At 53.5% G+C, this 14,009-nt stretch overlaps 1 protein-coding gene across 1 annotated transcript in view; it reads left to right on the forward strand.

Moving 5' to 3' along the window:
* The window catches only part of Fbxw8 (F-box and WD repeat domain containing 8), an 87,853-nt gene extending 74,855 nt beyond the window's left edge, over positions 1–12,998 (forward strand). The window contains exons 8-11 of the mRNA XM_032886376.1: positions 309–436; positions 10,099–10,272; positions 11,834–11,944; positions 12,419–12,998. Of these exons, the coding sequence (XP_032742267.1) occupies positions 309–436; positions 10,099–10,272; positions 11,834–11,944; positions 12,419–12,563 (558 nt within the window). The 3' untranslated portion in view covers positions 12,564–12,998. The remainder of the gene's footprint in view (positions 1–308; positions 437–10,098; positions 10,273–11,833; positions 11,945–12,418) is intronic.
* The last annotated feature ends 1,011 nt before the right edge of the window (positions 12,999–14,009 follow it).

Below are 14,009 nucleotides of genomic sequence, written 5' to 3' on the forward strand. Positions count from 1 at the left end.
TCGCTTCCACTTCTTAAAACAAAAGCACCAACAGACAGACAAACCCAGAAAGCAGCTCTGTGGGCTCAGGTTCAGGTCAGCTGTGGGGAGAGCTCCCTGACTGACTGCTGCTCATCCAGACTCTTTGGTCTTTTGCCACTTGATTGGCCATGTCCTTCTACTCTCAGTGGCCTGCAAGTGTCCAAGCTACTGGGTAGCAAAGCATCTTCTGGAGACAGAGGGAAGCGCACTCCTCAAGGGTGGCACAGTGGAAAGTGGATGATGTCCTGACAGATGTGACTGACACCCTGCGCTTTCTTCCCCCTCAGATCCTGGTGTACAGCCTGGAAGCAGAGCGCTGCCTCTCGAAGCTGGGCAATGCACTTGGAGACTTCACCTGTGTCAACATCCGGGACAGCCCTCCCAACCTCATGGTCAGCGGCAACATGGACAGGAGGTAGGTCAGGGCTGACGTGGCCCCGAGCCGTGAGTACCTCATGCTTCAGCCTTGCCCGCAGGCCCAGCCCCCATCCTCTGGACCTGGAGCACAGTCACACATTAGGTAATGGTTGGACCTGCTGTGCATTCACTCCACTTCTGAAGCTCGACAGGACAGCTCCCTTGTCAGGCAGTCAGTGGATGGTCCAGGGCGATCGCTTGGAATATCTTTTGTCCCCTGCTGCAGAATTTGTTTGGCACCGAAAAACTCACTTTCCAACATTAAAAACAATAACCTAAGGGATGGCTGTGTTCAGCATAATAGGGCTGTCTGCCAAGTGAGGCCAAGACTGTATTTCAGAGACTGTGTGTCCCTCTGGTGACAGGAAAGAGACTTGATGGGAACAGATTCCAGTTTGTTTTTAGCTGATTAGTGGCTTTCTCTTTAACACGTTGGCTGAGGGAGTCAGTCCCCCTCCCCGCCTCCCCCGCACAGGCCAGTGCCAGCCTTTCTCACTGCAGGATTAAAGTGTTCGAGAGACCCTTCCTGTCCACATTGTAGTTTCCTCCCCCTTGTCCTGTCTTCTTTGCTTTCTCTCTGGTTTTTTGGCTAGTTACCTGCTGTGTCTGTTCCAGTGCCCCAGAGAGAGGTAGGCTGGATGGGTGCCAATGCTGCTGGCCCCTGCCCTGGGCCCAGCCCAGGCTGCAGGTGCCGGGCTCCTCGGCTGTGGGCATCAGCTCTGAGGCGGGCATTTCTTTGTGCCACATCCCAAAGCTCTGTCCCAGTAGAGCAGCAGCTTGCCCAAGTCACTGTTGGGTCACATACTATTTCCAACCCCTGAACCTCACCCACTAGCCCCATGGCCACCTACTGAAAAAGAGCCCAAGGAAAGGCACTCAGTCTCTGTCTTACAAGGGCTTACAGATGGAGCTCTGAGTTTGGTGTGCTAAGGCTTGTGGGGCTGGAGAGATGACTCAGTCAGTAAGTGACTGCTGGGCAAACGTGACCTAAAGGTAGATCCCAGAACCCATGTTTAAAATAAAAAGGAGGCAAGCTGGGCATGGTGGTTCACACCTCTAATCTCAGCATTGGGAGGCAGCGTCAGGTGGGTCTCTGTGAGTTCAAAGCCAAGCTAGTCTACATAGTGAGGTCTAGGCCAGTGAAGGCTACATAGGGAGACCCTGTCTAAAAATAAAATAGTAACAACTAAAAGAGGTGTCTCAAATGATGAGGAAGACAGCAACTGAGGGTAGCTGGCATTGCCCTCTGACTTCTTCATGCCCTTGCTCCCAAGTGCACACACACATACACACATATACACACACACACCACACACAGGCACACCAACCATCACCACCAAGGCAGGTAGCTCCAGTGTGTGACCAGGGACACAGATCAGTCCGCGATCTGAGCTGACAGTCGCAGCCGTTTTCTAGTGAAGCAGACGTCAGGGGCTCTTAGGGACCTCCAAATCAGGCCTGGAGCTGTGGACCCTGGCCGGAGTGTATGTGCATTGTGAGCTTCTTGGTGCTGGCGGGAAGTCAGAGACCTGCTCCAGAGCACAGGACCCTTTGTGTTTCAAGACCTTAGCCCAGATAGCTCCAGGATGTCACAGCCGCTGGCTGTCAGCTGACTCTCGAAAGCTGTCATCTGGGACATGTGGGTATTCTCGGTAAAGCTGCCTTTTTTACTCTGGATTGATGATACCCGCCTCCTCATGCACCATGACTTGATGAGGCACTGTCTGCCCAGTTCCGAAGGCCCTCTGGTCTATGTGAAACCCAACTTTAATTTTGAGAAATCCAATTTATTAGAATGTAGTGGAATTGAAATTTTTAAATAAAACAGGGAGGTCACAGGTTCTCAGCACAGCATCAGTCAATAGATGACAGGCAGGGGCAGAGCTCCTCAGAGTTAGAGCCCTGGATACCCCTACCCTTTAGAATAAACCCAGACAGTAAACCCAGGCTACAGGCCTGGGCTTGCATCCCAAGTGAGGGCTTAGAGTTAGCCTTTGGAGGAAAAGCCAAGACTTGCTTCACCTAAAAGTCAAGATCCTCAATCCCTCCCTCTATGGAAGAATTGAAACATATGTAAGCCCCTATTGGTAAGTTCTTGTACATTCCCAGGCTAGCCCCTGCTAGGGCAGCCTGTCCAACAGCTAGGCATATAACGTGGACACACTGTTCCCATTAGTCACTAGTCTGCTCTTTTCTCCTGAGGAAGAGCAGGGGTTTTTAGGCTCATTCAGCTCCAGGAAAGTGGTTACAGCCCCCTGCCCCACCCTACAGTTCTGTTGTGGGAGCCCCTGTTCAGGGCAGGGCCACAAGAAAACACCGGGATGGTGTGAAGCCTGGCACAGCCACTTCCCCAGTGTCTGCTGCAGTCCGTCAGGCTGACACCGTCACAGCTCGGGGCTTGGTTTTCTTATTGCATCTGTGGGTTTGCTGGTGGTCAGACTGAGGGCAGCAACTACAACCAGAGCCTCCATGTCTGTCGGTGAGTGGAAGATGCTGGTAGCTGTTGGCTCAGGGCTGTGTCCAGTGAGCCCTTCCCTGTGTGCCTTAGTCCCTGGCCAGTGACAGCCAGAGACCAGAGTAGGGCACACTCACGTGCTGCCAGCTCATGTGGAGCTGAGCGCAGCTGTTGGGATGCTAATACACTGCTTGGACCAAGCGCTCTCACCCTCCTAGACTTCATTTGTTTGACACAGAGAGAGTGCATGTTGCAGAACATACGCGGGGATCAGAGGACAGCATCATCTCAGGCCTTGCTTCCTCCATGTTGGCCGTGTGTACAGACTAGCTGCTCTGGGAGCTTGTGGGGACCCCCCAACTCTACCTCTCATCTCATCATGCGACTACCACATTACAGATGTGTGCTCCTGTGTCCAGCTTTACCTGGGCCTTGTGAGCCCAAACTCAGGTCCTTATTCTTGTCTGTCAAGCATTTTCACGAAGCCATCTCCACCAGAAGTTCATTTTTGGAAACTCTTCCTTGAGGTGGAGTTCATGTGCTGTGTAACCCGCCAACTTAAACGCACAGACAGTTTCAGAATAGTGCCCCAGACAGAAGCCCCGCGCCATGAGCAGTCCCTGTCTGCCCAGGCTCTGCACTCTGAGTAGACTAGCTGACTTTCCTTCAGTGTGCACTTACCTGTGACATCTATGTACATGCTCAACACGAGGCCTCGTATGACTTATTGCTACATAGTCTCATGTTTTCAGGGTGAGCCATGTGTGTACATCACTAACACTAGATGGGACCGGGTAGTGCCCATTATTGGACAGACAGCATCCGTCCATCTCTAAGCCAGTGGACATGTGGGTGCTTTAGTTAATTAAATCTCTTAATAGTTTTGACCATTATAGTAATTCATGTGTAATTTTTTGTGTATCTTCAGTTCTTGTATGAATGTAGACACCTGGAAATTGAGTTGCTGGCTTCAGTGGTAATTGTCACGCCTTTCTGGAGTAGCTGCTCATCCTGCCTGCCCTGGCCCAGTTTCTCCTTGTCCTTAGCCCCAGGCAGTCCTCAGTTTTTGTGGCAGGCAACTGGTCTCCTTGTGCTTTGATCTGCATTGCCCTGGTGCTGATGTCTAAGGACCCAATTCCTGAACCCGTCTATACATTCCATGGAGATGTGTCTGTCCAAATCCTACTGTGGGTATATGGAAGGAAGGGGAAGGCATGGTTTCACTGTGTAGCCGACTGGCTTAGCGCCTACTGTGTAACATTTGGTACGAATTTTGTTTTTTGTTTTGTTTTTGTTTCTCAAAACAGGGTTTCTCTGGTAGCCCTGGCTGCCCTGGAACTCTGTACACTAGGCTGGCCTCAAACTCAGAGCCTCCTGTCTCTGCCTGCTAGGATTAAAGGTGTGCCCACTCCCCCCACTGCCCTGCTCCAAATCCTATTTTCAATGGAGGTTTTTATTGTTGAGTTGTAGCAGGTTTTTTGCTTCTCTGGGTGCAAATCTCTTGTCAGATGAGTCCTCTGCAAGCCTTTCCTTCCCTTGTGTGAAGGGTGTTCTCACTGCTGACAGACAGTTTCTCCACAGCATAGGCTTTAAATGCTAGTTCAGTGTGATTTACCTGATTTTCCCTTTGTTGCTTGTGCTAGCATGTATTTATAAGAAACAGTTCCTTAGTCCAGGTTGTCGGTCTGTTTTTTTGACTTTTAAAGTTTAATCTTATATTTAAAATGCATGACCTAGCTGTCAGGTGATTGGGGTTCAGTGAGGCGGAGCCTAGCTTTGCACTCAGTTGTCTCGGTGTGGTTTGTTGACAAGACTGCTCTTTCTGTCCTTACCTGAACTGACTGTAAACCAGCGTGCGCCAGCTCTTGCTCCGCCCGCTGACGTCTTCCCCAGCTGGGTGGGCTCCTGCACAGATTGTTTAGGGTGGACTGGATAGGTACCTTCTAAAGCCGGCCTTGCTCAGTGGTCGGTCACTGTGGATGGACGTGGGTGTGAGAGTCACCTGGAGGGCGAGGCAGGTCTCAGGACAGCTGGGCTGTACGGTGAGGCTGTCGGTGAGAGTGGGCCGCAAGGAGGGCCAGCTGACCAGAGCATGCACTGCCCTTCCAGAGGCCCTCAGTGTGATTCTCAGCAGCCATTAAAGGCAACTCCAGCTCAGGGGACCAGATGCCCTCCTCTGGCCTCTGCACTCACATGTGCACATAAACGCACATAGACACACAGTCAGAACTAAAATCTTATTGTTTTTAAAAGTGTGCATGCATGCTGGTGAGGGTGCACGGCCACAGTATGCATTTGGAGGTCCCAGGACAACTGTGGAGTTGGTTCTCTCCTTCCACCCTTACCAAGCCTCTAGGGACGAAACTCAGGTCACCAGGCTGCTGCAGTCTTTGCCCTTGCCGAGCCAGCTTGCTGAGCTCGTGTGCTTAAAGCGCCATTTACAAGCTAAAAGCGTCCATGCTTCCCGTTTCGCTGCTTTGTCCAGCAGTGCTGTCCTGGGCAGTGTCCCAGGCTGGCTTTTCATGAGCCATGGAGTTTGGGGTTTAGTAGAGTCCCTGAGCAATCGGGTGCTCAGAGCTCAGGATCACCCCTTGGGTTGCTGCTTAGCACAGCATGCAGCTTAGCCCAGCCGGACAGAGCTGGCGAGGTCCACCTGCACACACAGTGTTTGGTTGCTATGGACTTGAGCCTTCTGGGAAGGCTGCGGTGCCGTGTGGGTGAGGTGTGGGTTCTGCACGCACTGTGTGCAGCCTGGTCCACAACTCGGTACAGCCTGGTCAGATGGCGGTGTGTGCTGACCCTTTCAAAATACGTTTCCCACGTACATTTCTGTACATCACCTTTAGTTCCTGGAGAGAAATGCAGCCAGCCCAGCATCCAAACCCTGCCAGCTTTGCCTCAGTCTGCTTGTTACCATGCAGCACTGTTGAATTCAAACCAACAGGAAGCACGCCCCAAGGTGTGACCCCCCAATTAAAGAGTCTTCTCGCTTCCTTCCAGCCCAGCACACAGAGAGTTGTAGTGTGCTCATGAGTGCTGCCTGCTGCCAGGGAGCGTGCAGGGTGTGAACGAACGTTGTGCTCACTCCATCTGCAAGTGTTATAATGAGTTATTCAAAGCTCTACACAGGACCAACCAGAGCGTGCCTCCCTCTCTGTTCCAGCGCGTTTCCCTGCCCATCAGATGGATGCTCCTCTGCTGGAGTCTTTGGAAGGTTCTGGTGTCTTTTGTTTTAATTGGCGGGCTAAAGCCGCCTCCTATGGTTCGGTTTTCATTAGCAAGGGCTGCAGAGAGGGAGCATTGGGGCTGTCCTCCAAGCCCATCCATGAATATTAAACATAGGACAATTATAGCTTTCAGACCAATTACTTTTCTTTCAGCAGGCAAAGTGGTGACACTCACTAGATGAGGATTCACAGTTCCTACCGTTGGCCCCTGCTTGTCCCTGGAATCAGTGAACCTGGCATGTGCCTCTGCCCATTTGCTGGGCTACCTGTTTCCCAGTGTGGAGTGTGCGATTTGAGCTGGGTGCTGAGGCTGCCGGCTCTGCCAGAGCTGCAGCATTGTGGGTTAGTACAGCACACGGTCAGATGCTCTGGGCCGATACCTGCTTCCTAATATGAATTTGATGCTTTGAGTGGACAGGCCCTGCAGTATATGCAGTTCTGCCTGAGACAAGCCAGATGTCTCAAAACTGGGTTCTACTGACTGGCTGGTTTCTGAGTCATTAGCAAACCTGAGCCGCTGTGTCTCTGCTGTGTGTTGTCTTGTTTGGCGTGCTGTGCTGTTGTAAGCACAGAAACAGACGGCAAACTTTGAACTAATGGACCAAAGGTGTTTACCCTTGTATTCCTATATATTTGGTTGTGAGCCTAGCCTTTAACGGCTGAGCCATTTCTCCAGCCCTGCCCTTGTATTCCTAACAGCCACACTAAACACCCACAGAGGGCTTCTGGTAGATCCGACTAGCAGCACGAAGGAGATCTCATCTGTTTCAGGGCTCCAGCTGGAGGATCCCTCCTGGGTCCCCCACAACCTTGGGTCTCTGTCTATGGAGGCCTGAAGACAGGCAGGCGTGCATGCCTCACTGAGTGAGACTGGGGGTAAGTCTACACTCTCCCCCATCTTGCCATGTGGTCTCCATTCTGCACCTCAGAACTGTGGTCATGTGTTATTTTGTTGTTCGTGTGTTTTTACAGGTTAAAACTTTTACAGCCAGAATGACCTTGACCTCTTGTCCTCCTGCCTTTCTCTTGTGTGGGATCCCAGGTTCCACTCTCCCACATTATACCTACTTCACACTGGCTATGAACCTTGTAAACTGTCTGAAACAATTGTGTGCGTGCATGCCCTGAGGCCTGATTTTTAAACAGCATGGCAGAACCTTGAGTAAAGTAAAAACCTCCCTTAGGGCTCTGGTTACATTTCCCCTCCCAAGGAACTGCTGTTAGCATTTAACTTCTAAACTGTGCTTATGGGTAGTCTTTTTGCAGGGCAGCCCTGTGTTGGCTGGGTCCCCCCACACACCTTTTCCTGAGGACTCATTAGATCAACAGCTGGGCAGTTCTTGTCCCTGTGGTTCCATCTGCACCCACTCATCCGGCTCCTGGGAGTCCACGGTCCACCGTTGGCATGTCCTATGGCTGCCTGAAGTGGTGCACAAACTCAGCAGCTGCCTCTCATTTCCTGCCAATGATTTCCTTAACTGGCACTTCCTTCTCCCTCGGGCTGCCAAAGGTTCTTGTATGCTTCCATTTCTAAGGGGACATTCTCCAGTGTGTATTTTATTCTGGCTAGTGTTCACGATCACTAAGCCCAGGGCGTCACCAGGACCTCCTTTCGGTGTGATGCCCCTGCCCTCCACACCTCTTGCTGTCTGCCATGCTGCAATCCTTGCTGCTTTTTCATGAAGTTTGTGTGCAGGGTCAGGGTCTTCATTCTGGAGGATGGATAGCCATCTTTGTGAGCAGGGGTTAAGGTGTTCATGGCTCCTCACTGCCCCTGCACCGTGAATAGAGGGCAGCAGCCGCCCTGCTCTGAGTCTAAAAGGTTTGTGCTCCTGCAGGACAGGGGATGGTGTGTGGTAGAAAGCTGCCAAGGTTTCTGAATCAGGCTCTGTGCTTGTCTTGTGCTACTGATGCAGCCCTGTGGCTGACAGCCTGACTGTCCCCAAGCAGGCAGGTAAGCGGGTTTCCCTCATCGTAGGCGTCACTGAAGGCTGGAATCTGAGGAGGCCGTGATCACGCTGCACCTGCAGTCAGGAGAAAGGACGCATGCTGGGGCTGGACGCCTTTCCTGTCCACTCCAGAAGCATGCAGCAGCAGTGCCTTCTAAGCCATCCAGCCCACGCCTCACACTGGGGAGCCTGAGCTCAGTCCCTGCAGAGGGTCTGCAGGTGCAGCAGTCATGCTGCCTCCCCACCTGGGGGCGTTAGTGTTTATAACTGGATGCTGTGTGCCTAAGGCATTCCCGTGGGGTTTTCTTGCCCTTTCTCTGTGTCCTCACTTGGAGGGACCTGTTATGGAGGAGCTGCTGCTCAGACTTGCTCATCATCTGACAGACTTGTGTAGTCTTTTTAGGGCAGCCTGTGGGTTTTTCTTTATTAGAAACAAGGTCTTGCTATGTAGCCCAGGCTAGCCTCAAACTCTCAGCAGTCCTCCTGCTTCAGCTTCCTGAGTAAACCCAGAATCCTGCCCATGTTAGGCAAGAGCTCTACCACCACACTATATCACAGGCCCATTTTTATGTGACACAGAATGTGATTAGAGCTGTTGAGGGTGGCCTAGAACTTGCCCACCCTCCTACCTCAGCCTCTCAGGTACCTGGTGTTATATGGAACTTGGCTCCAAGTTGAGAAAGCACAGCATACACTAACATTAACTGCTATCATAAAACTAAAGATGCATTTAAGATCAGATTGTGCCCACGTAGCCCAGGAGCTGGAGGTACGGTATCTGTGGTCTGTCTGATGTGGGTACTGGGACCTACACTCAGATCCTCTCCAAGAGCAGTCCATGTTTTTACCTGTGGATCCTGGCCCCAGCCCCGAGTGTGTGTCTTACAATCAGCGGTCGTTTACACAAACTGGAGCAGTTGGGGCTGAAGAAGTGGCTCATGGGTTCCGAGCACAGGCCCACCGCTCACATGGCAGCTCAGCTGCCACTCCAGGTCCCCAGGATCCATCTGAGGCCTCCCCCGGGTTTGCAAATAAACACACATAAACATACTTTTAAATGTCATTGTTGATTTGGGCGTATTATTGATAAATTGTTCTGTTTCTCTTAAATCTGTTATCCTTTTTGATTGACAGTGGGCAGAAACAGTGCTGCTAGGTGTCTGGCTATTTGGAGGGTCCCGTTAGAACAGGGGCTTACTTCAGCCCCATGGAGCTGACGGCAGTTTTCCTCCATGGACAGTGCACGAGAGACTGACCAGTCTCCAGGGGCTCCTCCTGCTCCTGTTGTCGGCCTGACGTCACCAACCTACCTTTCTGGGCGTGGAGCTGCCCTCCCTTCCTGAGGTCCAAGCCAGCAGGGCTGCTCTGCACGTGGCTGGCCATGCCTGTTATGACTGTTGTTTATTGCTTAAGCTCTTTGGGTTTTCTCTTTCCCTAAAACGTCACTTACTCAAAGTTCTGATTTTGGAAACTGAACAACAGCAGAGCTCAAGCAGCAAACCTGGGCAGAACTAGGGACCCAGGAAGCTGGAGAGGGCACAGACCAGGAGAGACATGGAGTCAAAAACACCTAACTTAGACTAACTTAGTCCTCCATAGCGTTGGCTCCGGCTCCCCATGGGCAAGTTTGCCAAACTTTTGGTAAAATTTGCCCTAAAGTCCAGCTCTTCGGTTCAGAGCTGCAACATCCTTGTCCCGTGTGTGCCTGGTGACCGACCACACAGTGACAGGCAGGTTTCAGTGATGTCTTCAGGGCCTGGGGAGTGAGTGAGGCATAATCTCGAGGTTCAAGTCATCCCAGGCCCCTGGAAGCAGCTAGGGCTCCTGTGTGGGTGCAGTCTGGGAGCGCACATGCTTGCTCCTGCCTCACCCTGGCCTTTTGTCAGATTTGTTTCTGATCACAAGACAAAGCTTCTCTGAGTTGCAGGAGATTCCCCATGGGGAATCCCACTGGGACATTCTAGGGACTGCGGTGCTGGTACCTGCAGGCATCCTCAGTTACCCCCTTCTCCTGGTGCTCTTCTTCCAGAGTGAGGCTCCATGACCTCCGCACCGATAAGATTGCCCTGTCGCTGTCCGCCCATCAGCTGGGGGTGTCTGCAGTCCAGATGGATGACTGGAAGATTGTTAGTGGAGGCGAGGAGGGGCTGGTGTCTGTGTGGGATTACCGCATGAACCAGAAGCTCTGGGAGGTGCACTCCAGGTAAGCTGCCTCCTGGATACAGACTGTGGTTCCCAGGCCACCTGTGCCCTGGCTGCGCCTTGCTGAAAGCACTTTGCAGGGGAGGTGACCTAGGCTTGGAGACCTGAGCTCCTCTCTTCCAGTAATGCTGCCCTCAGTAACACACAGCCAGTTTCTTAGGATCACTGAATGCTTCACAATTACTGTGCAGGTTACTGTGTGAATTCCTTTACCTTAATTACCAGAAGGAAGAAGCCAGCGTGGGGAGACGAATTCCCAGGGTGCAGGTGGAAGGGTTGGCACAGCCCCACCCTATGCGCCAGACTCTGTGTCCTGGTGTGCTCTGTGTGGCTCGTGCCTCAGCTAAGGGGAGCTCATCTCAACCTGAGCAGGAGTGTTGAGGTGCGGATCCTGACCAGGCCCAGGCTTCTCGAACTGGAGCAGTCCTGTGAAGTCGTTCATGTGAGACTGCCTCACTTTTGAATTTAGAATCAGCCAGGAGTTCCCACCTTGGTCGTGTGCCTTCAGTGGCAGAGTCTGCCCTCTAAGCCGAACGCTGGCTCCTCTGTGACGAGGGCACGAAGCCGTGGGAGCTGTTATACAAAGTCAGGACAGCTCTGCCTTCCTTTCGTTCAAGGTCTGTGGCTCCACAGACATTCCCAAGGGCAGCAAAGTAAAGTAGTGAGTACTTGGTTAGCAACTTTTATCAGATCAGAACCCCCTGTCCTACCAACCACACACTGTGTCTTTGCCCTTCCCTAACTTCCCCGATGATACACCATGCTGCCACCAGGTGGTGCCACAGGGCAGCGCAAACGCTCCACTCGGAAAAGTGTTGGCCTGAGCCTTCAGAGCAGCAGGTACTTGGAGTCCAAGACAGCGCCAGCCTTTCTGGGCCTCTGCAGGGCTCACACCTTCTCACCACCAAGCGGAGGCTAAGGAAGTGAGGTCCAGCCCAGCCCCTCCCCCAGGCCCTCTCTCCGTCGGTGCCTGTGCCTGTCCCAAGCTCTGTCTAGGACAGCTGCTGTCCGACCACCCGTCTTCCCTCACAGGTTCCCTCCTTTTTGTGTCCTTCTGCCCAAAAGCCCGTTCTTGCTACAGGCCGCCTCCTCCCTTGGCCTCAGCCAGCCCCACTTGTATGGTGTGGCATCCCTCCTTCTCGCAGAGGTGAGCACCTTACCGTCCCACTAGTTTGGAGCCTCTGAGAGGGAGCACCCAACTCTGCTGTCCCCTGGCTCACAGCACAGGAGCTGTCATCTGTGGCCATCAAGACTGGGGCCTCGCCCCTCATGAGGATGAGAGGTCGCCCGAGCGGCTTGTCAGGTCTTTATGCCACGTCACAGGTTTGTCTCAGGTTGAGTGTTCTTATATCCCACACCAGCTTGTTGAAGCAGTCAGCTGAGTGTAGAAGCTGGAGTGCGTTTGCAGAATGGCGTGGTGCCAGAGGAGACCGTGCTTGCGAATGCTCTGGGAGCTGAAGCTGGGCCCAGTCCTCCACAGTGCAAAGTGCCCAGAAGGTTCTGCCGCGCACAGCGTGGAAGGAAGGCTGCTCCCCCTTACAGTGCTCTTCCTACCTCCGCAGGCACCCCGTGCGCTACATCTCCTTCAACAGCCACAGCCTGATCACCGCCAATGTGCCCTACGAGAAGGTGCTGCGAAACTCCGACCTGGACAACTTTGCCTGTCACAGGAGGTCAGTGTGGGGTTGGGTGGAGTCCGCACGCGTCTGAGAAAGGGCTTTTCCCTGCTCCGTCCCCGCCACATCGTCCTCTCAGGGTATCAGCCTTGGTCCTGGTTTTGTAGAAATTGGGAGCACAGTGACTGCTATAGCAGGAGCATATGCTGAGTGTCTGCAGTGTTCTGCAGCTGCTCCTGGCATTTGGGGACACAGAGATACAATGTCAGTTGACAAGAAAAGACTGCGCTGAGGTCCCTTCAGATGCTTCTTCATAAGCACTGTCTTTTGGGCCTCCCTACTCGCCTCAGCCCTGGGGTCTGCATATCTGACACACTATGGCCTCAGAGCACGTGAGCACAGTGGAGGGCTAGCCTAGACTATGCATCTCTTACCACAGCAGCCTTGGTGAGCACAGTGGAGGGCTAGCCTAGACTATGCATCTCCTCCCACTGCAGCCTTGGTGACTGTGCTTATCTCTGCTTCCTCTAGACACCGTGGCCTGATCCATGCCTATGAATTTGCTGTGGACCAGCTGGCCTTTCAGAGCCCTCTTCCTATCTGCCGCTTACCCCGTGACGCCGTGGCTGGATACAGCTATGACCTAGCCCTGTCTTTCCCCTATGACAGTATTTAGGGTGTCACCTCATGTAGAAGTGGGAAGGGCGACCTACAAATATCAGAGCTGGAGGGAGGCGCTGCAGTACATAGTGGAAGTGTGGGGGCAGTGCCCTGTGTGCCTGCGGCCCTACAGCCTTGTCACCCCGTGCAGCACCTGTACAGAGCCTGAGCCAGAGCCCACTGCTGTCCCCTCCTCCTCCTCCCTCCTAGGGCTTTGGTAGGACTGGCTGATGACTCAGAGTTAACCTTTCCAGGGTGGCTCCTCCCCCTCAGCCTGGGGACACCCAGGCCTTCACTCCTGCTGCTCTGCTGGGTGTGGTGCTGAGGGCGGAACCCAGAGTCTCGCACATGCAGGCAGGGCTCAGCCTCCAAGCTGCTTTCCAGCTCACAGTGGTCTCCTGACCCCACCCCAGTCCACACTGTTCATAATTATAGAGCACCCTTACCTGTGTGAGGAGTGTCCTGCGTCACTTGCTGTTCTGTCCTGTACATGTGCTATGAAGGAGACAGCCATTCTTCCCTGCAGAGGGAAAGGGCCATTCCACAGGGATGGGGTTGGGTCAGTTTCCGAGCTGGTGGTGTCTCTTCCCTCAGCAGCTGCTGGGCTCTTGACACACACTGAGGCAGTGTAGCTCACCCAGTCTGCCCCACACAGTGCCAGGAGGCCCCTCACAGGCCTGCACAGAGCACAGGCCACCAGGTCTCAGGAAGCAGAGTCTTCCTCCCGGCAAATACCAGCTCAAACCACAAGTGGGCCGGGAAACCCCAAAGAAGGGGGGTGGGGGTGGGCTCCACGGTGTGGAGACCAAGGTGGTAACAAAACAGAGGTGCTGGGGGGCCTGAGAGGGTGTGCACCTTCCGAGGGAAGAGGCTGACCGCTCTTAGCTGCAGTAAGCTGGGAGCCAGCAGAAAATCATCCTCACTGCCCTGGTGGCCTGCTCATTTCCAGTGCTGGGGTGGGGCCTGAGGCCTCTGCCACTGAGCCACACCACCAACCAGGGTGTGGTTTTGTGAGGCCTCAGAGGTCCACAGTCTGCTGCTACACAGGACACAGAGCGGGCTGAGGCTGAGGCCTCTCCTATGCAGAACCCTTCCTCAGCACTTGGAAATGCCCAGAGCAGCGCGCCTCCCTCTTGCTGTGCTGGCGCCCCCTGCTGGCCTGGTCTCGCTACATCTTCCCTTGAGCTCTCCCAACCCTGGAGCTAGGTCACTGGAGAGACTTCTGTCAGAGAAATCGGCTGTGTGGTCAGCTCCCTTCTGGCCTTCACAGCCATGAAAGGTCACTGAAGAGCTTTAAGAGCAGATGCAGAAGTGACCAGAGTAGTTTACGCATACGTGCCCTCCTAGCCCCTCAACCCCTGCCCCGATTAGGAAAGCACTGAGCTCCTCTGCTGTCAGCCTCCGGGGAGACACCCCCTTCCCCACAGAGCATCCGATCTACCCCCAAGATCTGTCCTCACTG

The sequence above is a fragment of the Rattus rattus genome, chromosome 16, assembly GCF_011064425.1.
Source record: "Rattus rattus isolate New Zealand chromosome 16, Rrattus_CSIRO_v1, whole genome shotgun sequence".
Lineage (NCBI taxonomy): Eukaryota > Metazoa > Chordata > Mammalia > Rodentia > Muridae > Rattus > Rattus rattus.